The sequence below is a fragment of the Hyperolius riggenbachi genome, chromosome 5, assembly GCF_040937935.1.
Source record: "Hyperolius riggenbachi isolate aHypRig1 chromosome 5, aHypRig1.pri, whole genome shotgun sequence".
NCBI classification, from domain to species: domain Eukaryota; kingdom Metazoa; phylum Chordata; class Amphibia; order Anura; family Hyperoliidae; genus Hyperolius; species Hyperolius riggenbachi.
In genome coordinates this window covers 355,404,421-355,430,958 of record NC_090650.1, presented here as the reverse complement: position 1 = coordinate 355,430,958, position 26,538 = coordinate 355,404,421, and the positions used below count along the sequence as shown (strand labels likewise).

The 26,538-nt window shown below is 42.3% G+C and overlaps 1 protein-coding gene across 6 annotated transcripts in view; it reads left to right on the top strand.

The window, feature by feature from the left end:
- MYBL1 (MYB proto-oncogene like 1) overlaps positions 1-26,538 on the top strand; it is a 75,764-nt gene that overhangs the window by 33,500 nt on the left and 15,726 nt on the right. For 4 of the 6 annotated variants that reach the window (XM_068237457.1, XM_068237456.1, XM_068237455.1 and 1 more), the window contains exons 4-8: positions 4,175-4,267; positions 7,874-8,094; positions 8,665-8,842; positions 23,291-23,359; positions 25,231-25,338. In XM_068237457.1, the coding sequence (XP_068093558.1) occupies positions 4,175-4,267; positions 7,874-8,094; positions 8,665-8,842; positions 23,291-23,359; positions 25,231-25,338 (669 nt within the window). The remainder of the gene's footprint in view (positions 1-4,174; positions 4,268-7,873; positions 8,095-8,664; positions 8,843-23,290; positions 23,360-25,230; positions 25,339-26,538) is intronic. The other 2 variants (XM_068237458.1, XM_068237459.1) reach the window with 1 other exon arrangement.

The following is a 26,538-nucleotide window of genomic DNA, read 5'->3' as shown; positions in this document are numbered from 1 at the left end:
GTCCTCCATTTTGAAAATGGCCATTACCCCATAACAGCTTCCTGGTCAGCACACCGTTAAACTGTAATATCGCCCACTTGAGCCATAGGGAAACATGGACACATCAGTTCTCCTCTCAGCTGTAACTGACAGCAACTGATCTATAACTGACAGCAACTGATATATTTCAGTTCTGACAAAATGTTGTCAGAATTGGAAGTGATCATTGTCAGAAGAAAATGGTGCGCTTCTGAGACTAACTGATGGCAAGGTAACTATGTAAGGTTCATTTGAAGTTACCTCATGTGTTTATTTTAAATAATTTTACTCAGTACAGGTTCTCTTTAAGCCACGCCCCTGCCACACCTCTGACCACGCCTCCGTCACACCCCTAGTAACGCATACCATAAAGATTTCATAAGAAAAATATGTTTTATAATTCAAACCACACTGGTCCTTTCTTTCCTGGTTCATTTTCTTTCATATTAACATTTTAAAATTAGTAATATATCAATTTAAAGGATGGGAATAAAGCTTAGAGTCAAACACATTTTTAGTACAGAAATATATATATATTTACATGGAAAGAGAGACCAAGTCCTGAAAGAGGGACAAATGAGGAGGAAAGAATGAGGGCTCCAAAAGAGGGACAGTTGGGAGCTATGCACCCTCACAAGGGAATCTGCATATGTTTCTTCTGGCTTTTAAGTATTGCAACACTAGTACAGGTTGTGCCCTGTTTTTATCTAGACAGAATTTTTGTATTGGCTCATGCAGTTTTGATGAGTCTGCCAGAACTCTTGTGGTAATGTCACCTGTAGGCTACTATTTGCATAAAGTAATTGCATCATCGCTCGAATAATGTATACTTGGCAACGTTTCTGCAACATCTTTTGTGCTCGCAGCACAGTAAGCAGATACTGTACAGAGGCTGCTTACAGCATAGCTTGGACTGACATCAGCCATAATAGAAACTTGTAAAACCGGTTGGTATTCTAAATGATTGAACAGAATAGCATGATTCTCATCCTTGTACTTTGAATGAAAACCTCTTTATTAAAGTAAACCGGTTCCTGAAGTCAGATTTTGCATGAATCAACAGGGCAACATCTAGGAATGGGCGGACGTGGTGATGGTTTGTATGAGGCTGTGTTTCCACTTGAGCTAAAAACGGATGTTTGTTGTCTGTCCTCCGCTCATGGCAAAACTGACAGTGACCGGCTGAAGCTGTTCACACTTGTCAGCCTGCAATGGATCCATTGGAACTGTTGCAGTAATTTTTTCGATAAGATAATTTCGTTCAATTATTCCGTTAGAACGAACAGAAAGATTTTTCCAACGTGTCAGATTGCATTTTTATTGAAAAAAATTGATAATGGTAGGTTTTTTTTTTCTTCAAAAATATTATTTTCCACTTTCATTCGGTTCAATCGTTCTGGTTGAATAAACTGGAAAATCGAACGTTTTTATTGTACTGTGTATGAGCACCATAAGAGGTCGTCTTCATAGCTGTTCTCCTGCCTTTGTTTATTGAAGTCGTGTTATCTTAGCAAGACAGACTTTTTCCAATGAAAGCTTTGTTCTCCATTAAAGAGGAGCTGTCAGCTGCTATACTATCTAAGAAAAAAAAAAAAAACTGCAACACATATATAAGTAGATAAATACTTGCTTTACTTACATAACATATGTATTGCACGGTCCACGTTTTGATGTCAGTGAATTTTATGTAGTAAACAAGAGAATTCTGTTTCAGGCATTTGCCGTGTTAATTCCCTCTGACTGAATCGGATACTGATGTCATTTCCTCCCTTACTCTGGGAGGAGGGCGGCCAATGCAAACACAGTCTTCAGACATTCCCACCCAGCTCTACAATAGAAAGTACATTGTCATTGTGTGACTCTGTAGTTCGAGACGTATGAGAAATATTGACCAATCACAGAGGAACAGAGGCGTTGGAGGGGAAAACAGAAGGGAAAGAGGCTTCAGCCAATCAGGCTCCACCAGTTAAGTCTGAGGGGATACTAAAGAAGCACAAAAAAGACAACCCAGCATGCCCTGCAACTTTCTTTGTGCGGCAGATGTACCAAATACAAGCCAGGGAAACTGGGGAAAGATGTTTTATGGAGAAGAAAAATAAGAGTGATTTTTAACTTTTTTGTATTGTCTGGTTAGCATCCGTATTACTTGTTTACCAGATAAAAATGAATTGATTTTTATGCCCGACAGTTATGCTTTAAGTCTCTGATAATACCAACAGATTCTAGAGAGCATTCTAAACATTCTAGGTCCGTCACAAGATTTTGTTTTCAAACAGGATGTAAAAGTGTGGAATTAGGCTTTTATATTTATGATGTCACATTTACTTTAATAATTGTTGAAAGATGTGATGTGTGAAAAGAAAAAAGTATAACACGTGAAACAGGAGCAGCCAATCTGGTGTAGCATTTTGGTATTAAATTGGTGTAACTAAACAAAGAAATGGGTACTCACACTTTTCTTGTTGACTTACCTTCAACCAGTATAATTGCATGTGGGGAAGTACTGTCCCCACTTGACCTTTAAGGTACAGGTTTGGTTGCATCTCCAAAAGAAAAATATATTTTTCACATTTAAAAAAAACAAAATTCAGACCATCCAAACTGGGTTGAAACACTTGTAACTAGTAACTGGAGGCGCCCAATAAAGTATAAAAAACAAACTGCAAAAAAGGAAAGTAACTATATGCTTCCCTTCAATGACTTTCAAAGTTTACACAGGGTTATTGATAACAGGGATGTGAAGTCGGTACAAAGATCATCCGACTCCACGTACCCAACATTGCTTTGACTCCAACTCCCAAGCCCTGATTGATAAGGCCAAAAACAAAACGTTTTGTGGCCTGAAGCCACTTCCTCAGGTAAATAAACCTTGTCCAAAGCTGTATCTAGCTCTGCGCTAGTTTACCCTATTGGTATCTCAAGTAGGGGAGGTGACAGAACCACACCACAAGCTGACTCTGGATGTTATGCTTATTTTTAATGCCACTTATAGCTTTTTATTTTGTGCCTGTTTTGTGTGATTGATTTTGCCACACATGTGGAGAGATGGGATCAAGTCAAGTCATTACATATCTAGGAGGTTATGTTGTACGTTCTGGAGTTACTCATACATGCCCACTCTGTGCCCTGGCTACAGGCCCGCACTGTGCCCTGGCTACAGGCCCGCACTGTGCCCTGGCTACAGGCCCGCACTGTGCCCTGGCTACAGGCCCGCACTGTGCCCTGGCTACAGGCCCGCACTGTGTCCGCCGACCCTGTGCCCCTGGCTACAGGCCCGCACTGTGCCCGCCGACCCTGTGCCCCTGGCTACATGCCGACCCTGTGCCCCTGGCTACATGCCGACCCTGTGCCCCTGGCTACATGCCGACCCTGTGCCCCTGGCTACATGCCGACCCTGTGCCCCTGGCTACATGCCGACCCTGTGCCCCTGGCTACATGCCGACCCTGTGCCCCTGGCTACATGCCGACCCTGTGCCCCTGGCTACATGCCGACCCTGTGCCCCTGGCTACATGCCGACCCTGTGCCCCTGGCTACATGCCGACCCTGTGCCCCTGGCTACATGCCGACCCTGTGCCCCTGGCTACATGCCGACCCTGTGCCCCTGGCTACATGCCGACCCTGTGCCCCTGGCTACATGCCGACCCTGTGCCCCTGGCTACATGCCGACCCTGTGCCCCTGGCTACATGCCGACCCTGTGCCCCTGGCTACATGCCGACCCTGTGCCCCTGGCTACATGCCGACCCTGTGCCCCTGGCTACATGCCGACCCTGTGCCCCTGGCTACATGGCCTACCTTGTGCCCTGGCTACTGGCCTACACTGTACATGCCTACCCTGTACCCTGGCGACATGCCTGCCCTGGCAACATGGCCTACCCTGTGCCCTGTCTACATGCCTACCCTGTGCCCTGGCCTACACTGTACATGCCTATCCTGTGCCCTTGCGACATGGCCTACCCTGTGCCCTGGCTACTGGCCTACACTGTACGTGCCTACCCTGTGCCCCGGGCAACATAGCCTACCCTGTTTCCTGGCTACATGCCTGCATCGTGCCCTGGCTACATGGCCTACCCTGTGTCCTTGCTTTTCTGTGCTGTATAAGATTTGTAAAATATGAACATAAGCTTTAATTTTCTTTCTTTTTTTTTTAAATTTAGAGTCGGTCAGATATCCAGTGCCAGCATCGATGGCAGAAGGTTCTTAACCCTGAATTAATAAAAGGCCCTTGGACCAAGGAAGAAGACCAGAGGGTAAATGCCAGACAAATTATCCAGTCTGCAGATTTTCACTTAAGGTGCCAATTAATGGTGCGATTTTTTTTTTTTTTAACGAACAATCATTTTGTTCGATAAGATCTTTCAAATCGAAAGAAAAGTTTGTAGTTGATCGATTCACAGCACTAAAGAAATTAAGATCTTATGTATGGAAAATCTGCCATGCCGATTGACCACTAAGGAAACAATCATGTGATAGTTTGGGTCAATTGGGCCCACCAGCTTTTTTTTGTCTCGTACAATACGATTTGAACAAAAATCTTATCAAAAATATGATTATTTTTTTTTTACTAAAAATTGTACTGGTAATGAGCACCTTAACCAGCTTCAGGATCAGAGTTTAAACCCCCCTAAAGACCAGGCTATTTTTTAAAAATAGGCCTACCCTGGGCCGTACAACACAGCACACTAGTGATTTCCCCCCCACCCCCTTTCTCCCCACCAACAGAGCTCTCTGTTGGTGGGGTCTGATCGCCCCCCTAGTGTTTATTTTATTTTATTTTTTTATAAATATTTTTGTCGTTATTTTATTATTTTTTACTGTTTTTTTTTTCAAACCCCTCCCTCCCCCCAGCCAGCCAATCCTGGTGATCAGCTGTCAGTCTTCTGCCTATGAGAGCCAATCGCTCTCTAGTGTCCCATGAGGGCTGTCCCCAGTACAGCATTGCTGCAGATTGCAGTGCTGTACACAGTTATTAGACGGCGCCGTTTCGCTGTCTAACAGTCTCCAATCGGTGCTGGGAGACTGGAGGTGGAGCGCGATCTCCTGCAGTAGCCGACTCCAGGACTTGACGCCAATTGCTGTTAGGCGGTCCTAAGGCTAACGCCGCGGTCACGCCCATTGGCGTGACGCGGTCTTGAGATAGTTAAGGGAAAGAGATCACACTCGTTTCTACAGAAATCGCAGACGCTTCCTTTAACACAATATGTGCGTTTGCAATTAAGCGCAGGTGTGTTTTTTATTTACAGTAGCCAGTAAATTTCCCTGAGGAATCGCATGCTTTATGTGGAAAAGCAGTGTAGGTTGATTTTTTTTTTTTTAACGCTATTACAGAATCACAGATGGCTCCTGAGAACGCAGCAACCCATAGGAAAGAATTATTTGCATCTTCGCATTCAATTTTGCATTGCAAGTGTTACCCCTGCCTAAGGGTTTTTAGTTCAGGGTTTGCTAAAGATATATGTAATGCCCACTTTTACCTTTTGATGAATTCAACGTTTCTACTATATACCATACAGTGTTAACTGTGTTCTGTATAACAAAATCCCATTCTAATTCTAAATCTGATGTGAAGGTTGGTGCATAGCAAAAAAGTGATCGGTTGATCAATTTTGTAGTATTGGAAAAGTAAATTAAAGTGGTCAAATGGGCCGACCTTGACCTTCCTCGCGCTCTGAGCATAATCTCCACAGACAAGAGCTCCTCTTGAGCACTAATTAAAACTTTGTTCTGCCTTCAGTCGCTACTAATGCTGTCAGCATTCTAGAGTTTCTGACCCTTTCTAGGTCCATCACATGACTCAAACAGGAAGTAGAAGGGTGCCATCAAGTTTTCATATTTCTGTTGAGACCTTCTGTAATCCTGCTGACATTTCTTGTTGATTTTGAACTGTCGTTCCTTGTTGGGGGATCTCCGCATTTTAATTCCCTATATATGGCCTGGTGCACACCAAAAACCGCTAGCAGATCCGCAAAACGCTAACGGTTTTTGAAGCGTTTTTTTTTCTTATTATGAAGCGGTTTGCGGTTTTGTGTAGCGTTTTTTGTGTAGCAGATTACAGATATTGTTACAGTAAAGCTTTTACTGAACAGCTACTGTAACAAAAACGCCTGGAAAACCGCTCTGATCTGGCGTTTTTATCAAGCTTTTTGCATTTTTCCTATACTTAACATTGGAGGCAGAAACCCCTTCGAAATCCAAAAAATGCTGCAGCCCGGGAGTATGCGTTTCTGCAAAACGCCTACCGCTCAGGTGTGCACCAGCCCATTGACATACAGTACCCAAGCGTATCCACATCCACAAGCGGTTCTAAAAACGCTACCAAAACCACTCGGTGTGCACTAGGCCTATGTCAGTTTGTATTTTGATTAATAAAGCTATTTTGCATTTTTATATCTAAACTAAGCGCAGTGACTAAGCGCATTTACTGGTGCATACACTTTCCACTTTCTCCTGACCAGTATGTTTTTATTTTGAACTGTGGCTTTTTCTTTCCTGTTACGTTTACTTTAATAACTGTTTATAGAGGTCAGGCAATGGTGACCATCTATCTGTGACACTCATTGGTGTAGCAGTATTATGAATCTTCTGAGTGCCTAATAAATATCCCCACCAGTTGGGTTCAGTTTAATCTGCCACTGTGGACTGTGTCTCTCAGTTCTGGTATTGAAGAACCTGTCTTTTCTTTAGAGTTTTGTACTAAAGTGGAGATGCTCTTAAAGTAAACCTGAAAGGGCAAAATGGTCCCAATTTGGGTATTTGCCTTGGGTACAGGGGAGCCTCTCCATCCTCCCGAGGCTTGCCCTGTTTCCCTCCTCCTCGCCTTTCCAGCTCTGAGACCCACGCAAGGCCTTGTTGATGGAGCTCACACCTGCACGCTAGCACAGGGCTTTTTCTGCCGAGCCCGAGCAGTGGCTCTGTGCTACTGCACAGATGTGAACTGTCTGCACAGTGTGGCCTAGCCCCATGGAACTTTGGGTGTCCCAGCGCTGGGATAGAGGGGCAGGAAAGCCTCTGTAGGAATTAGAGGCTGCTCTCTACCAAGAGAAGTATGTCAATGTTTTACTTTTCTATCTCCCAGATTTACTTTAAGCAGGAGTTTTACCTTACTAAAGAGAATGCTGCCCTTTGATTTTAAGCATTTGGAAGAATCCTAATAGTAAAAGCCACTGGTTTAGGGTGACATGGAGGTGGAGTGGATGGCACTCTTCTTGCAGTGCTGGGTCCCTGGTTGAAATCTGGGCTAGGACACAGCATGGAGTTTGTATGCCCTCCTCATGTTTGCATTGGTTTCCTCCATATTCTTTGGTTTCTTCTCACATCCTAAAAACCTACAGATGAACTCATTGGTTCTCCACCACCTCCCACCCCCCAAATTGGTGTTGGGCTGCTATAAGAACACAAAACAATTTCTGAGTATGGTAGGGATCAATTTGGAAGCTACTCTGAAGGACAGTAAATGACATGACTTCATACATTTAGTCAGCACTAAATAAATACCCAATAATAATGCCTTGTTTGGCAGAGCAGGTTGACCTGTGAAAGCAAACTTCTGCCAGGGTGAAAGCAAGGATATCCTGTTACAGCCTATGCAAGTTTTTCCAGATTTACATACTAGTTCAGGAAATTAGGTAAAGTAGTAATAGTTTTAGTGATGTAATTAGTAATGGCCTATATAACGTGATATTCTAGATTTTAGTAAAGGGGTTTGTCTTTATTTTCCTAGGTGTTGGGTTTGTTTTTTGTTTTTTTGTTTTGTTTTTAATCTGAAAACACCTGCCTCTACCCTTTTTATAGTTTTGGAACTTATCTGTATGTATGTGTGCTTATAAAGGAAATATACCTTGTTCTCCCGGTGACAGGTCGTTGAACTGGTTCACAAATACGGCCCAAAGAAATGGTCTATTATAGCTAAGCACTTAAAGGGAAGAATTGGAAAGCAGTGCAGAGAGCGCTGGCACAACCACCTAAACCCCGAGGTGAAGAAGTCTTCCTGGACAGAAGAGGAGGATAGGATCATTTTTGAGGCTCATAAGCGTCTTGGAAACCGCTGGGCTGAAATCTCCAAACTACTTCCAGGAAGGTAAATTGGCTCCCACTGCTAAAGTGTTTTCTGTACTTCCATTGAAATGTTTACGGTCCACCTGAAAGCACAGGCCAACTGTGTGTAAAACGTATATTTTGGAGAGGGTCTTAAACATGTTAATGCTGCATTTTGGAGAGCGGTTTTCTTATCTTTGGTCCAATGAGAAATGGATGCATCTCTTCAACTAGAGCAAATACATTATCAGAATGTTTGTAGTGTGTGGTAGACAACCTGTCAGGGGTTCACAATGGTCAGTCGCTTCCTTCCCTGGAGATGCCATGAGCTCAGTTTAATTGCCTTGGTGTCACACAGATTGGAAATTGGTGGATCCCTCACAGACCACTATAACAAACTGGCAGATGTTCTTTCCACTCCCCATTGTATCCAAGGCTAAACAATGTTTTTGCTGTAGTTGGGCTTGAGAAGAGCATGTTTCACATACCGGTAGCTCGAGGTGCCGCTGCACATACTGCCAGAAAAGATGCTGTGCTCTGGGCGTTGGTTTATTGCAGTATGTGTTGTATGGGCTCTTCAGCTGATGTGTGTTCATTACCTCTTCCCCTCTAGAACTGATAACTCCATAAAGAATCATTGGAATTCTACAATGAAGAGGAAAGTGGAACAGGATGGTTATTTGCAGGAAATGAAAATGCGTGAGCGAAACTCTAAAGAGCATCACAATTCCTGTGCGCAATCCATTCCTGCACAGACACAGAACCAGTACTATATTTCAGCACAGTCACAGGTAATGGCTGAGCTTGCTTTATATTAGTCAGTTTACATCAAATCCATGTGAACTAGGATGCTGCTGGTGTCACTGCTTGCCCCCCTTCCCCATTAGGTCTCTTGGTGTTTGCTCTTAATGACCCCTTAGCTCTTCCTCCATATGGCATGCTGCTGCATTACTTTTCACAGGCATCTATCAATGTCATTGTAAAGAAACCCTGTCTTTGTTCAGATCTGTCTCTGCTTCTCCTTTGTCCCTTATCACCTGCTGATGCTTCTCTCATCTGCTTTTCCTTTCATTCATTTCATTATATTTATAATTTTTGCCTAAATGAAACTTGGAATATGTTCTGTAATCTGTTTATATTTGTGTTCCTATTTTACTTAATTGCCTTACCGTTTTTTTTGGTTTTTTTGCAAAGTTGTTTTGGATACACCGTTATACATTTGAATTTGTGCAGATAGGGCTTGGTTCATGTAGAGATTGGTGCTTACATGGATTGGATGTGTTTAAGCCAGGGCTGTGGAGTCGGAGTAATTTTGGGTACCCGGAGTCAAAGTTGGAGTGATTTCATAAACTGAGGAGTCGGAGTCTGATTTTGTACAAAATCCACAACCCTGGTAAGTATTAGACTATGGAGTTGGAGTCGAGGAGTCTGAGACGGAGCCATTTTGGGTACCCGGAGTTGGAGTCGGTGGTTTCATAAACTGAGGAGTCGGAATTGGAGTCGGAAGATTTTTGTACTGACTCCACAGCCCTGGTTTAAGCACACATATTCGGCAACTGATATAATCTGAGAGGAAACATGATTCATAAAGGTGCCCATATACGAACAAATGGGCAGGAGGTGTGGTCTAAAGATCGATCCCTCTCAGATCAGAATGTAATCAGAGCGGGGTCCAATCCTTCCATACAGTAGACATAGATTTTTAATTGATTTTAACGTGAAGACTATCGAAAATCTGTTGATCTGCAGCTTTGTTCTTTACAATGCAGTGCAGTGCCATGGTCCTTGGATCTATTGCCTCTCCCAACTCACTGCCATATATATATAGCGTAATGACTTACCTTCCCACAAGGACAAACCTAATTAGTTAATGGAAAAAGTATTGTTCATTCGCGGTAGTCAACACATTTCACGGGTCTTAGCCTGCTTCCTCGGGTCAATACAAGTGAACGTGAGCACTCCCTAAAAATAGGCCATGTCATGCAGTTTGTTGTTCCGCCTGCACATGCAGTTATGTAAATGAATTGGTCATTTAGTTGGTGCTCAGAAAAAAGTAGTGTAAACTGTTTGTTGTGGAGTTGATTGTGCACTTTGTTGGATGTTCATACGTATCTTAAAGAGACTCTGTAACAAATTTTTCAGCCTTATTTTTTTCTATCCTATAAGTTTGTATACCTGTTCTAATGTGGTCTGTCTTAAGGTGGCCACACACAATACAATAAAATGATCTGATTTTACAGAAATTCAATAAAAACTATCGTATCTCTCGAAAAATTGAAAGCTTTTTCATTCGACTTTTCATTCATTCGAAAAAGCTTTTTTTCTATTTATATCGATCCGGAATGCCGGATATTTTTCTTCAATTTTTACTAAAGATTGTATGGTGTGTGTTGGATTGTCAATTTATTAATATACACACCCTAGCAATTTTCTCAGTTTCCAATCATGTTTATCATAATTGGGGAAAAATTGAACATAGGTGTGTGATACATTGGTCATATTTTTTATTTATTATTTATTTTATTGAATTTCTGTAAATCATCTCCCGCCTAGACTACTGCAACACCGAGCTCTGTGGCCTACCAAAAAACAGGCTAGCTCCTCTCCAATCCCTTCTAAATGCAGCGGCCCGCCTCATTCACCTTTCCACGCGCTCTTCTGATGCAGCCCCACTGTGCCATTCTCTCCACTGGTTACCCATTACCCAAAGGATCCAGTTCAAACTCCTGACTCTAACATACAAAGCCCTCCACGAGCTGTCTCCTCCATACATCTCCTCACTAATCTCAAGATATTGTCCCTCCCGCAACCTTCGCTCCTCCCAAGAAATTCTCCTGGCCTCTAAGCTGATCACCTCCTCTCATGCTCGCCTCCAGGACTTTACACGAGCATCAGCCCTTATCTGGAACTCTCTTCCACAGCTTGTACGTCATGCTCCAAACCTGGACATCTTCAAACGCACTCTTAAAACACACCTTTTCAGACAAGCTTATAACATTCTATAGCCCTTTATTTACTTATTTGTCACAATGTAATCAGAGGCAAAGAATCACTGCCTCATCCATCCTCCACCCCCTTACCTAGTGTGTCCCCCACTACCCATTAGATTGTAAGCTCGCAAGGGCAGGGTCATCCTCCTAATGTTTACTGTTTTTGTAACAATATTTGTGCTGCTTGGAACTCTGCTGTATATTTGTTAGTTGTATCTATGTTCCCCTTGTCGTCTTATTGTGCTTTGTAAAGCGCTGCGGAATATGTTGGCGCTATATAAATAAAAAATAATAATAATAATAATATTTTTGAAATGTTACGATCAGTAAAAAAAAATTGATTGCAGTTCTTAAATTGAACAGATATTTAAAATACTGTATGGTGTGTGGCCACCTTTACTGCAGCCTTTCCTAGTTGCACAGTGGCTGTATTATCTCTGTTATCTAATCTTCTTTCCTTTGTCAGCTTTGTTGGCTGAGGCAGGAATGTGCTGTTCTACTGTGATAGGCAGAAGCTATACACGCCCCCTCCAGGCTCTGTATGAGTCACAGACAGAGCTTCTCTCAGCCTATCACATGCTGGTTAGCAGCCATGTCTCTTGTTTGTAAACACTGCCTAAAGCCCCATTTACATGATACGATTCATTGTGCGATTCGATTACGATTCTATTTACGATCCGATTAAATCTGACATGTCAGATCGGGATTCGATTCAATTCGATTTGCCATTGTTTTGCAATGGCAAATCGAATTGAATCGAATCCCGATCGGACATGCCGGATTTAATCGGATCGTAAATAGAATCGTAATCGAATCGCACAAAGAATCGTATCGTGTAGATTGGGCTTAAAACTGGCAATTACAAGCCAGGTTTGCAGAAGGGCGTGGCAGAAACAGCACAGAGGGGCCCAGGAGAACATAATGAATAGAATGGAATGCTTTTTATTGTAAGAATTATAGAGTAGAGATTCTCTTTAAGAATCAGTAAATACTGATTAGGATTATTTTGTGTGCATGTCTGTCAATCTATCCATCTTTGTAATTCCCTTTTAGAGCACGTTTCTTTTTCTTTCATTTTTCTTTTCTTTTCTTCTCTTTTTTTTTTTTTTTTTTTGCCCACATCTTAATTAGTGCTTGTCCTCAGTTGTTTCCTTCTCGTCTTGCTGATACGGCGTATCCTTGTTGAATCCTCCTCTGTGATTCTCCGGCTCTGACACAGCTGACCACTCTCTCCTCATTCCGCATGTTTCATCTTTTGTTCCTTTTGACAAGTCTTTCCTGGTCCTTGCTCCCGCTCCAGCTGTTCTTTTTTGTACTCCTTGGTCTCTTTCCTTGCACAGTGGCTCAGCATTCAGCCTTAATCTTCTTATGTCTTCTTATTGTGTATCTAAATATAATGTCCATTGCTCAGAAAAGAAGGCGTTTTGCTTTCAGAGAAGTAGCAGTGTACCAATAATTTAGACACTGACAGTTTGTCTTGAATTGTAGCGAATGTTACAGAACAAGGCAAGGTGAACTTAAAGGGGAACTGAAGAGAGAGGTATATGGAGGCTGTCATGTTTATTTCCTTTTAGACAATACCAGTTGCCTGGCAGCCCTGCTGATCCTCTGCCTCTAATACTATTAGCCATAGCCCCTGAACCAGCATGCAGCAGATCAGGTGTTTCAGACTTATAAGTCTGATCTGACAAGACTAGCTGCATGCTTGTTTCTGGTTTTAATCAGATACTACTGCAGAGAAATAGACCAGCAGGGCTGCCAGGCAACTGGTATTGATTAAAAGGAAATAAACATGACAGCCTCCATATACCTCTCTCTTCAGTTCCCCTTTAATTGCTAAAGAGTAGCGAATTCAACGACCACCAACATCCCTAGCTTCTGAAATCATTTCACATTAATGTCTACTGAATACTAAATTACATTTTATGGAGAAAAATTATACTTTTATTAGGACTGAAGATGTATAAAACAGGAGATTGATCACATGATGCTTTTTTAAAGTGGATCTCCATCCTAATATACAAGATGCTGCAGCCTTGCTGTAAGCAAAAGTTATAGTTACCTGCAGTGTCTTGTCCCAAAAAGCTATCTTAAAGACCCCGCCTCACTCCACTTCCAGCGCCTGGCCCTGCCTCTCCCTGGCAAAAAAAACGCCAAGCTATGTACTGCAGTAAATAGCTTGGCGTTTTTTTCTCCATGGAAAGGGGGAGGTGGGGCCAGGCACCGGAAGTGGAGTGATGCGGGGTCTTTGGGACGGCTTTGTGGGACAAGACACTACAGGTAAGTATAACTTTTGCTTACAGCAAGGCTGCAGCATCTTGTATATTAGGATGGAGATCCACTTTAATTAACCACTTGACCTCCAAGGGTTTTTAAAAATAATTAAAATATTTCATTTTTCTATGGGAAGGTGTATGATAGGGTATTTGGATGTGGTTTTACTTTTTGGCCACAAGATGGAGATACAGAGTTAGTGTGTTCTAAAAATAGAAACAGAACCAAGTGTTTATTATTTGTTTATATTTGTGTAAACACAGAGGCGTAGATACTCTATCTGGTGGTGGTAAAGTATTTTACACAACTGGGCTACTGGTACTCAGTGGAGGAGGCACATGCCATACAAAACGACAGATTAGCAAAAGGAGTAAATACTCTGCAATACTGAGTTAAGGAAAGGTGGGGGGAAAGGCTGCGCATCCCTAAACACATGTTGCAATTGAATGGTTAATCGCACAGGCATACACAGGGCTGTGGAGTCGGAGTCGTGGAGTCCTGGAGTCGGGCAATTTTGGGTGCCTGGAGTCGGGAAAAAATGCTCCGACTCCTAATGAATTTGTAACTGTAATTAAAATAGAAAATATGATAAAATGTTCTATTTCTCAGATAATGGTCATTAAAAATAATGTATATATACAGTAATAGCTGTGCTTAGTCCACAAAAATGAAATAAACCAATCAAAATTAGTTACTTGTGCTGCTTCAATAAAGCAGTCCCCGTATTTTTAAGGCCAGATATACATATCTGATTGTGACTGTATGTATGATGTGTACACAGGAATCTCTTATATATACTAAATAACATCTATGCTGTAAGAATAAAGCCTGATGTGTAGCTGTGTCACTAATAGAGATGGTCAATGAGATGGAAATAATTCTGCACTGATGCTGATTTATGCAAATGTATGCACTCCCTTTGCTGATGAAATCAAATAATTTGATATGTTGTTAAAATTTGGTTTGGTGACTACAAATTAAAGGGTACCTGAGACGGATGAAAAGTAAAGTTTTATACATACCAGGGGCTTCCTCCAGCCCCCTTCAGGCTAATCAGTCCCTCGCTGTCCTCCACCACCCGGATCTTCTGCTATGAGTCCTGGCAATTCAGCCAGCCAGCGCTGTCCGGCCGCATGCCGCTCCCACAGCCAGGAACATTCTGCACCTGCGCAATAGTGCTGCACAGGTGTAGTATGCTCCTGGCGGCGGAGTGTGTGCATGCGCACTACGCCCGACTGGCTCAAGTACCTGGACTCATAGCAGAAGATCCAGGTGGTGGAGGAAGACAACAAGGGACTGATTATCCTGAAGGCGGCTGGAGGAAGCCCCAGGTATGTATAAAACTTTAATTTCATCTGTCTCAGGTTTACTTTGTTACACAGTAGTACTATACTCTACATATGCACTCCCCACAGAGCTGCAGGGAATCCACTGAGAATGCTGTGCACATTGAACACAGAGGTGTTGTCTATCACCCATAAACCTGGTTCAGATTGTGCATGAAGAATGTGTAATAGAAGAAGAATCCCCTTATTCCCCTGCAGAGTACCTGCACATCATTCTTACATGTACCCACACTTACATTGCCTAGGGCATGATAGATGTTCTTTGTTCCGGTTTGTACCTTTTACAAGTACTCTTACCAAGGACTAGTTTTAGTCTAAAGGGAATAAATATAGTAGTCTACATATCCTTCTCACTTCAGTTGTCTTGTAAAAGTCCTAAGCGTTAAGAGACGAATTTCATGTTACATACTTTTAATCAACAAAATTGTAATATGCAAATTAGAGGAGTCGGAGTCGGAGGAATCCTAAACTGAGGAGTCGGAGTCGATGGATTTTTGGACCAACTCCACAGTCCTGGGCATACAACGCCTCCGCCAGACTGAAAAATGCATGCCCTGCATCCAAGACAAGTGCTAACATTTATTAAACTAGGAGGAACTTTAGCTTCCAATATGGTTTTCATGCAAAGTATATTATACTAGACACTTGCGCCACGGTGAGGCAAACCTCCGGGCAAGTGACCTAACCTAAATTTAGGTTACGTCACTTGCCCGGAGGTTTGCCTCACCGTGGCGCAAGTGTCTAGTATAATATACTTTGCATGCAAACCAGATTGGAAGCTAAAGTTCCTCCTAGTTTAATAAATGTTAGCACTTGTCTTAGATGCAGGGCATGCATTTTTCAGTCTGGCGGAGGCGGTGTATGCCTGTGAGATTAACCATTCAATTGCAACATGTGTTTAGGGATGTGCAGCCTTTCCCCCCACCTTTCCTTAACTTTGTAACTGTCAGGTTAGCTGCTCCCAGCCCCTCCTCCTGAGTTTCCTGTTTGCATGATAAGTAGTAGCAGATTTGCATATGATTTGCATCTGAATTGAATGCGCAGTGTGCAGAAAATCTATTTTAGTGCTGCACACTGAGCTGGTAGTCATTTCAGATGCAGCCTTAGTGGTATGCGCTGGCGTTCTCCTCACTCTGCAATACTGCTTCACAAATATCTGAATAAAAAAAAAATTCTCATTTTATTACATTAGGAACACTTGTTGCAGAAACACAGTAACATTATTAAACGGCATTAAAGTTGTCCTTACACATCCCCTCCGTGGGTGTTATCTTGGCTTTACATCAATCACTGGACCACCATAATGACCTAAATAAGGCCACATATAAATTATTAATTTTTTTTCTTCAGTAAATAATCACACCAAGTCATGTACAGTAAAATGACCTTTGTCTTATGAAGTGCTCAAACAGTCAGTAAAGTGTACCCATATAAAGTACATCAAGGTATAATTAACAATAATATAAATAGCTTATTTACAGTACAACATATCCAAAGATTAAGGCCTGATTAAACCTGGGCCTAATGTAATTGCCAGTGCAATACAGCTTGCTTCATGGCCTTACTGGATTCATCTGCTGGGTGGGTAAACTATTACAAGGACAAATAGTAGATGCCAGAATACCTTTACACATAATCTCAGCATTAGCGTAGAAACCCTGTGTTTACATGAAAGCAAGACCTATAATCCAAGGAAGCAGAGGGAAGTTACTTCCTTAGAGACCACTAATGATATTTTTATGCAGTTCATAAAGGGTAATTTTCCATCCATGTGAGTAGTGTGAGTGTAGTGTGATCCTTTACTTGGAAAAAGATGTGTTTTATTTAAAGCACACCTAAAGTAGGGAGAGGGGTAAAGTAAGATACCTCAGTACTTTGAAGCCTCTGGTTGGTCCAGATCTTCCTGGATCCTCGCAGAGCCCACTGTTCCAGCACACAGTCTTTCTTGTGCCCAATTTCTTCTGGCTGCGTTTGTTGCGTTTCCGCAATGTTTACATTTTGGAAAAATATATTCTCATTCTCTTGAATGAGAATTACAGCAAAAACAATGCGGTACAATGGAGTGAAGCAATTTTGCTGCAATTCACATTCAAGTGAACGAGAATACATTTTTCAAAAACGCGAACACTGCGGAAACACAACACAATTGCAGCCAGTGGAAATTGGGCCTTAATGTTTTCAGATTTCTCCTGACCACGCACATGCTCACTCAGACTGGGCATGTGCAAGTAAGGTCCACGCATACCCAGTCAAACTAAGCCGCTCATGCATGGCTTTCCTCTTCTGTGCATGAATGCTTTGTTCTACTAAGCATGCGCCATCCTCCCGGCGACTCTGTTCTCCAGTTCTGAGCACTGTTTGGCCAGTTGCGGCCAGTCGTGCTCTTCTGCGCATATGTGGCCCATCTGTGCGCGCTCCCGTGGCTGGGTCCATTCTGCACAGTAGTACTACGCTCCTGGCCATGGGGGATGCACATGCGCAACTGGGCAATCTATAGGACGGCTATAGAGGCCACTGTCCTCATGAGGTTGGAGGAAGCCCCAGGTAAGTATAAATCATGCAATTACAATGGTCTTTTGTGTGCTTTGGGGCATAACACTTTTCTTGGTTAATTCATTTCAAAATTAATTAACCTTTTATTTGCCTCCAAATTCTGGCCTTGTACATGGCTTGGCATATACAGAATTTCAGAAAACTGAGATCTATCTAAAGTTTTATATGTATTTTCCAAAATAAAGTCTAGTGTACACTTCTAGTTAATGCTTTGCAGCCTGCCTGTAGTGATACACAGAGTGGAATAGGAATGTACCCCACATACTGATAGGCTAGAATCTGACCTAATAAGTGTGGTTAGAGTATATTCTACTGATGACAAGCTGTTTGCTTTGCTCAGGTGAGCAAGTTTTGTTTCACTAATTTGGTTGTGTTCAGCCACATGTGTGGAGAAAACTGCGCAGTGGCTGTCTTACTGTCTTATTTAAGGATAATCTCCATAACCAGTTATTACATGGAACATCTTTTGTGTAGTACATAATACCTAGTAGCGTGCAATTATTCTACTTGCACATGCTGCAATATTAGCTGTAATTGTAGTACAATTAACAGTAATTTTAGACTATTAGGCATACGGTATGTCACAAAAGCCATCTAGAACTGGCTATAAATACCTTTTTTTGGTATGGAAAGCTGTAGGATATGTTCCTATGCGAGGGAAAACAGTCCTCTGGGATCAGAGTTGAAGCTCGCCATTTAGTTGTCTCCTTCTTTTAGCGTTTGTTATACTGTATACAGGTGGTCCCCCTTCTAACAAACAGGTTCCGTTCCGGGAGATTGTAAAGTGAATTTGTGCGCAAGTTGAGTCCTGTGTTAAACCTAGTAAAACGTGGATTAATTATTTACCGTACTTTGGGACAACTTTGGATTTAGTCGTATGGCATAAACAATATTTTTGATTTTAATGGGTTTTAAACTATAACAACTTATGCAGCACTGAAACATGTAGCAACAAAGATATGTGGTGATGCAAAAAGCTCTGTATATTTTGCACATGAAGGTAACTGTGTATGTATGAAACATTGTAACTTGATTCGTTTGTAATATGAGAACACGCCGCTCTACCTCCAACCAAAACAGAGGTGCTGGAAACCAAGTTGCAGGGACGAAACCAGAGATTGAATGAAGTCCGCACACTCACAGGTTTAAAAGTCCAAGGGTTTTTATTTCTGAATCACAGATGCAGCAAAACGGCTGACCTGTTTCGGATACGGCTATGAGTAAGGATACTGATCCGAAACATGTCAGCCGTTTTGCTGTATCTGTGATTCCGTAATAAAAACCCTTGGTCTTTTAAACCTTTGAGTGTGCGGACTTCATCCAATCTCTGGTAGATTTGTTTGTAAATAGTGGTCTGTCCCTATTCCCCTGTGAGCATCCATCCAAATATTATATTTCAGTTTTACGAGAGTCCATCAGCACACTGAATTAATGGTAGTTGCACATTCTTTATTGTGCTCAGATGACCACACGATATCCGACAATTGTTTATGGGTCCTCGCAGGGTCTCTCTTTTTTTTTTTTTTTCCAAGGCATGTGACATACATGTATGCCATATCGTGTGGTCGCCTGAGCACAATAAAGAATGTGCAACTACCACTAATTTTGGTGTGCTGATGGGCTTTTGTAATTTGATTCTGTGATGCTGTCTATATAACACCACCAAGCACCCAACAAACCTGATGGTGTGCCAACTCCAAACCCCAACGAAACATATTTCAGTTTTGGTATACCCTTGCCCTTTTTTTCAGGACTGTGGAATCTAGGAGCCGGAGTAATTTTGGGTACCTGGAGTCAGTCAGTAGTTTCAATACACTGAGTAGTCTGAATCGGATGATTTTTGGACTCCACAGCCTTTTTTTTTTTTAGTGTGGCCGGAAATACCTTGTTCCTAGGTGTTACATATATTTTCAAGCTTTCTTTTTCTTCCACCACAGACTTATAGGTGTCCCAGGGACATGTTCACTTTTGTATGCAGAAGAGGTTTGTGCATGCACAGTTCCTTATGGTAGTGACTGTTTTCCATGATGCGCATCTACAGGTGTTAAATGCTTCTCGCATAGCGCAGATGCTATATATATTAAGTCCCCTATGTGTTCTTACAGCCACCACAGTGATCTTGTGATACTGATTATTTTTTCATTGGTTGACAACCTAGCTTTACTTGCTGTGCAACTTCCAGTGGTTTTCTCAAGGCCTGTCATCTTCGGCCCTATCGTAGGCTTGACCGTTACAGGGACTATTTATGCACCCTATATTAGGGTTAACTGAAGTCTTGGCCATTGTTGACTCAGGATTGTTTTCCTTTTAGTCTTCCTCCCCAGGACTTCCTTCCCAAGATGGGTTCACTGTCAAGTTTGACATATAATTTTGAGAAACCATGCCACTCCTCACTTTTCTATTGCTTCAGACCACCAAGAGGCTATCAGCCTTGAAATCTCTATGCCAAGTCTACAGGTCGGCAGAGACCTAGGCACTAAATTGATTAAGCCTGCAGGAAGGTTACATTTTCCTCCAATCACGATGGTCCATTCTGCCCTACCAGCCCTGAAAGTCTCTACTTAGTTTAGACATATTTGATTTAAAAAAAGTGTCTGCCTCAATTCTGCTTTCTTACATATATGATGGCCCTATTAAGTTCATTAAGGGTGTAGAAATCCCCTTTGGGAGGATTAATATTCTCCCTGAATCTGTGCTGACCACCCTGAAGGACTAGACCAGTGCGAGTCTTGAAAATTTCATCTGACTCTCTACATCAGTGTTTTTCAGCATTTTTACAGTATACCTCATTCATAAAACGTGATATACCCGAGCCATTTTATTTACTTATTTTTAGTTCTGCTCTATAATACTCTTCCTCATGAGCGCAATAAATTTGGTATCAATGAATTTAAATATTGACTTTGCACCCAGTCATCCGACTCCTCAGTTTATGAAACCTCCGACTCCAGGTACCCAAAATTGCACCTCGACTCTGACTCCTTAGCCTAATACTTACCAGGGCTGGTCCAAAAATCATCTGACTCTGCCTCCTCAGTTTTATGAAACCTTTGACTCCTGGACTCCGACTCCATAGCCCTGGCTAGTAGAATATTGGTAATATTACCGGTATTCTACTGGTTAGTTCAGATAGTTAAAAAAAAAAAATCAGTATTCTAACTAATAACCTTATCCTCCTACAGAGCCCCCTCTGTAACTATGCCTATACTAATTGATCTCCCCTGGCGATGTCTAACACTAAGGACCCCCCTGGCTATGCCTAACTGTAAGTCTGCCCCAAAGTACAATGCCTAACCCTAAGACCCCCCCCTGGTGGTGCCTAACCTTAACCCCCACTCCATGCCTAAGACTAGGTACCTCCCCCTCCCCCCCACCATTGACCAAACCCCTGGCGGTGCCTAAAGGCCCATACACACGGCAGATTTTTTTTTAAACGACGGGTCGTTTGGACGTCCCGTCGTTCAGTTGTCCGGACGTCAAATCGGGCGTGTGTACAGTCCATCGTTCAGGCGATAAGACTGGTCTTGAGCGATCCGCCTGGCGTTCAGTCGTCCGCCCGTCGTTCAGTCGTCTGGACGACTGAACGACGGGATGTCCAAACGACTCGTCGTTTAAAAAAATCCGACGTGTGTATGGGCCTTAACCACCCCCCCCCCCCCCCCCCCATACCTGACACAGATGAACCCCCCATTTTACCAGGATGCATCTCACACAGAGCTTCAGAAAGTCAGTTTTTCTGCATTCATTCTGTCACTTTCATTAATGGTGCTTAATGTAATTTTTCTTGTATGAACCTTTTTTATTCATTCATTGTCTGACTCCGTACCAAGCCCTAGCACATTAGATTTTTTTTAAAAAACTGTGCTTTGAAATTGAAGTAGGATGCTTTATTTAGCAATGGTCCTTAACAGACACCTGAACTGAGACGATACGGAGGCTGCCACATTTTCTTTTTAAACGGTACATGGCCTGGTGTCCTGCTAATCTTTCATGTATCAGTAGTGTCTAAATCAGCCACCTGCAACAAGCATGCAGCTAATCCAGTCAGACTTCAGTCAGGAATGACTGATCTGCATGCTTGTTCAGGGTCTATGGTTAAGAATATTAGAGGCAGAGATTCAGCAGGACAGCCATGTAATGTGTATTGTTTAAAAGGAAATTAATGCTGTATGTCCGCCTCCATATTCCTCTTACCTTGAGGGCCCGTTTCCACTACAACGAATCTTTATCTTTTCTGCATGCAGATTCGCATAACCCATTAGAGTAAATGGGCCTGTGTCTGGAATTCTGTACGGTTTGTTGTGCAGAAAAAATCTGCACAGCAGACCCATCAGAAGTCGCTCGCCGCACACACGCACGCAATTCATCGGTAATGTAGCTAATGGGAAAATCACAAGCGTTTTAGTCTTGCGGTTTTCTATGTGTTTTTCGTTAGCGTTTCTGTTTAAAAACCCATGTCAATGCATACCGGCATTGACATGGTTAAAATCGCATAGCGCAAATCGCAAGCAATTCTGCGTGAAAATCCACAAACGCGAACGAATCCGCAACCGCATGCGGATTCGTTCACACTTTTTCTGCGTTGGAATTGCGCTGCAGTAGTGGAAATGGGCCCTTAGGGTTAATGACCAGGAGCAAATCTATGCTAAAGATACACTGGCAATGATCTTTTCAATAATGACCTTTGGCACAGAAGAGGACAGATTTAGAATTTAGCTGTCATTTTATTATTGCACTTCAGAAAAAATGCTGTTTTGCTCGAGGTGAGAATTAAACTCGTTCCCTCTGTATTACAGATTTGCGCAAGTTACAGATTTGTCCCTTGAGGCTGAACTCTGAGTAGCAGAAATAATTATTAACAAGTATTTAAGTAGTAAGGTTACACAACTTTTCATTTTCCCAGCAACTTCTCCCTCCCTTGTTCACACGCATTGATTCCTAAGTCCCTTTCTATAGGAGGGTATTATTCCTGGTGGTGTTGCCATGTTGGTGTGTTTTTCAAGAAAATCTGTAATGAAGGTAATATACCTGGCTGCAATGTTGATTTTGTTTTGGCTTCAGGAGTTTCACACACCTGGAACAAGCATTCAGGTAGCAAAGTCAGACATAAGACAGATCATCTGATATCTCACTCCCAGCTCTAGCAATATCCTACCTTTATCTGGTCAGCAGGCGCCTGTCAGCCAATCAGGTGCAGTTATACACCCTTTGCCTGCTGTACCAAATCTAGCAGGAATTGCATAAATTAGGCAGCATTCAGGTGGGAGGCTTTGGTTGGAAGTAATCATAGACTGTCACCAGCAGGACTGCCCCGTGCAGGCATCCCTGATTACTTTGCACCTGATAGGCTGACAGGTGCATGCTGACCAGATAAAGGTCGGAAATAGCTAGAGGTGGAAGTTGCATGTGTTGCAGTCATCTATAAAAGTAGATGACGATTGCTGTGTAGTGTAGTTGGGTGTGCGTTTTACAGAGATTAGTTGCAGCACAGACAAGACAAGACAAATAACATTTATATTGCTCTTTTCTCATGGCAGCCACAAGGGCACGCTCAGTAGGCAATAGCAGTGTTAGGGAGTCTTGCCCAAGGTCTCCTTGCTGAATAGGTGCTGGCTTACTGAACAGGAAGAGCTGAGATTTGAACTCATGTTGCTTGTGTCAGAGGCAGAGCACTATCCAGTACACTATCCAGCCGCTACAGACCCCAATCAGTTAGGTTGAATGGTACAGCACTGTGTTGTGCGCAGGAATGCATGCGGCAGTGAGTTGTTAGAACGCACGGTTGCACAGCGTATATGTTTCTCCATCAGACATTATTTATGCGCTGTCTGATGTCCCTGCCTATCACACACTGATAAGAGTGACTCACAAAAGTGAACCTACAGGAAACGCGTGACAACCACTAGCAACCTCTGAAAAAAGGAAGTCTGAATTAGTAACACCTGTATTTCTGTCACTACAGGTAGCTTTAGGGTAACTGCATGGGATTGAACAGATATTTTAAAATCACTTTTCTTTCTTTAAAATGACTAATGGCTTTTGTGTTGTGTTAAGTAAATAATTTGTTTGCCTGCAGGTTCCAGGATACCATTATATGAATGACAGCTGCAGAGAAAACATTCAGAACGCTTTTACCTACATTCAGGTAATAATTCAGTAAACGTTCCCCCATGTCATACTGTACTGGAAAACGTTACCTTGTACAGCTGAATATATGCAGAAATGTAGGTTGTGCAGTCTACTGCATGAACTTTCAGCAGCCATATTAGCTGTAAAACTCTTGCCTTCTTGTGAAATTTAATTTAAAAGGACATGTTTAGTTTAGAGATTAAAGAGAACCTGAGATGAGAGGGATGTGGAGGCTGCCATATTTGTTCCCTTTTAAATAATACCAGTTGCCTGGCCATCCTCCCGGCCCTGTGTTGCTAACATTTTTAGCCATAGACCCTGAACAAGCATATGCAGATCAGGTACTCTTACTCAGGTTTTACTGGGTTAGGCAGCTTTTTGCAAGTTTTGACTCAGACACTACTTATGCCAGAAGATCAACAGGACTGTCAGGCAACTGGCATTGTGTACAAGGACACACACACACACACACACACACACACACACACACACACACACACACACACACACACACACACACACACACACACACACACACACACACACACACACACACACACACACACACACACACACACACCTCTCCTCTCTCACCTCAGGTTCTCTTTAATACGAACGGGAAGACCTCTGCATGCTCTTAAAGTACACCTGAAGTGGGAGGAATATGGGGGTGGAATTCGATTAGTTCATTTTCAATTGGCGTACATTTGCATGCAGAATTTGCATAATCCTTCATCCACCCAAAGTTGCTGTATTTGCTTCCATCCCTGATAGTTATGATCTGAAAGCCTGGAAACCGGTCATCTGTTTTATCGCTTTTATGAACCCAGCCTTGTTAAATTTAAGGCCGTTTTTCATGTTAGCAACCAGCATTTTGGATGCGGTGCGATCAGATGATCGCAACGCTGAAAAGAAGCCTTGTATACACCTGCGTTGATGCGCGGTCATGCATTTTTTGACAACAAACCAAAGTATAAGTGAGGCTCACTAGTGCTGAATTCTTGTAGCCGAAATACGAATTGCATGGAAGAGTATTTAAAAAATACACTTCTGCGCATACGCAACAGATGTTGACCCAGAACGCACTGATGCTTTCACCTCAGATGTGATACTTCCGGTGCATTGCACCGCATCAGGTATGAAATGTCCTATTGAATTTCATTGCTTTAGAGTTACCCTGGGGTAAAAAAGGGTGATGCAATGAAAACATCGTAGTGTGAAAGGGGCCTAAATGGTTCATTACCTCTGTATCTTCTGGTGTACTACAAAGAAGAGCAAAGTGACTAACCACTGATGTTGAAGATTACAGTAAATGACAGGAGCTACCCCTGCGGTTTGTATATGGTAATCTGTTTACAAATGCTTAGTAGAAGAGCTGACTGCTCCCTGCTTTCATGACTTAGATATGAATCATGCTAGTTGTACCATGTATTTAAGGCGTTATTCTAGTTGGGTACATGCATCCATGTTTACGTTTTTCTTCATACAGTGCTCCAGATGATGGCAGTATGGAAAATCAATGATTCTACAGAAGATAGTGTTATAGCTTATAGCAGTCACTTACATTCTGATTGGTTGTTAGTGGTCATAGGTTAATAGTAGTTCCAGTTTAGTTTTCAGGCAGTGATCTGTTAGGTTCCGTATACAATGACTTTATAGTCTGTTTAGGTAAACCTAGAGGGTTTCCTACATTTTGTTTGGTGTTCAGTGTCGTTGAGTTTGGAATATCATTGCTTTGCATTATAATGTCCCCAATTTGAGAATTTCTCTAACTTGGTCACCTTCATTATGCTGTGCTTCTCCAAACTAAAGCTGTGTGGTATCTCCTCTGTCTGTCTTGACTTGTTCTCCTGTCTCTTCTCCGGTTCTCTTCCATGCCTCTCTCAGCAGCCCTTTGTTGATGATGATGATCCTGATAAGGAAAACCGAATAAAGGAACTTGAATTGCTCCTTATGTCAGCTGAGCATGAAGTCAGAAGAAAGAGATTGTCATCTGTAAGATTGCTGTGTGCTCCTCTTCCATGTCTCATGCATGCTGCCTCTTCTCTCACCTCATTGTGTGACGGCTCTCCGATCTGCTTGTGTGGTACTAGTGGTTGGGCAGGGCTGTTGGCGGAGGGGCGAAAAATTAAGGGTGTTATGAGAAAGTAACGAAGCACAATCCGCTGCATAGTAAAACTGACAATGGGGCTCGGACATGTCTTGTGATTAGAATAGATTGTGAGCCCCTTTGTGATGTGAATTGTTTGATATGTGTAAATTGTTGTGTATATATCCACACTCTCTCTCCTTTCTATCTCCTCTCTATATATCTCTTTTGTTTTTACACAACATGTTGGGTGCAAGGCCAGTGGATAACTTATTTTCATTTCACTTTGCTTGCCTTACATGACTACCTCTTTGTGACTTATTTGAATGAGATATTATGCTAGCTGGGATACACATTATCCACACAACAAACCTGACTCGAAACTGCCACCCAGTCCTTCCGACAGTGCAGCTTTTCTGTGACATCCATGTGCTTTGAATGGACTTCTATAGATTATTCAATGCTACAGATTAGTATTTCGTCAAGCAAAGTCATCTAGCAGGATGGAGGATACCCGTATGTGTCTTACTAGTCAATCAGACCTTTTCCAGCATCTCCAGTCTACCAAATCTCACTGGAATAGGAGACATAATAAATTGGGATATCACCAAATACCGGTATATGAAATTTATTTCAGTAATTCAATTCAAAAAGTGAGACTCCCATATTATGCAGATTTGTTTCACACTGAATGATAAATGTCAAGCATTTATTTTTCATTTTGTTGATCATGGCTTATGCCTAATGAAAAACCAAAATTCAGGATCTCAGATAATTTAAATATTGTGAAAAAGTTCAATGTTGTAGACTGCAGCTGCAGTCAGTGCTTCAAGAGGCACCACACACACAGATGTATTCAGGACATGGCCTACAACTGTCGCCTTGCTTGTGTCAAGCCACTCCTGAACCAGAGACAAGGTGAGGAGCATCTTACTTGGGCTAACAAGAAAATGGACTGGACATCAGAAACGTTCTTCTTCTTACTGGACTGCCAGTTTCTTTCCTGCACTCCACAGGAGCCTGGCAGTCCAGACCAGGCCTCCTCCACTGGTCAGCCCCAGCCAAACCCACTGCCAAAGGAAGAGTCAAAAGTATTGCCTAGCACC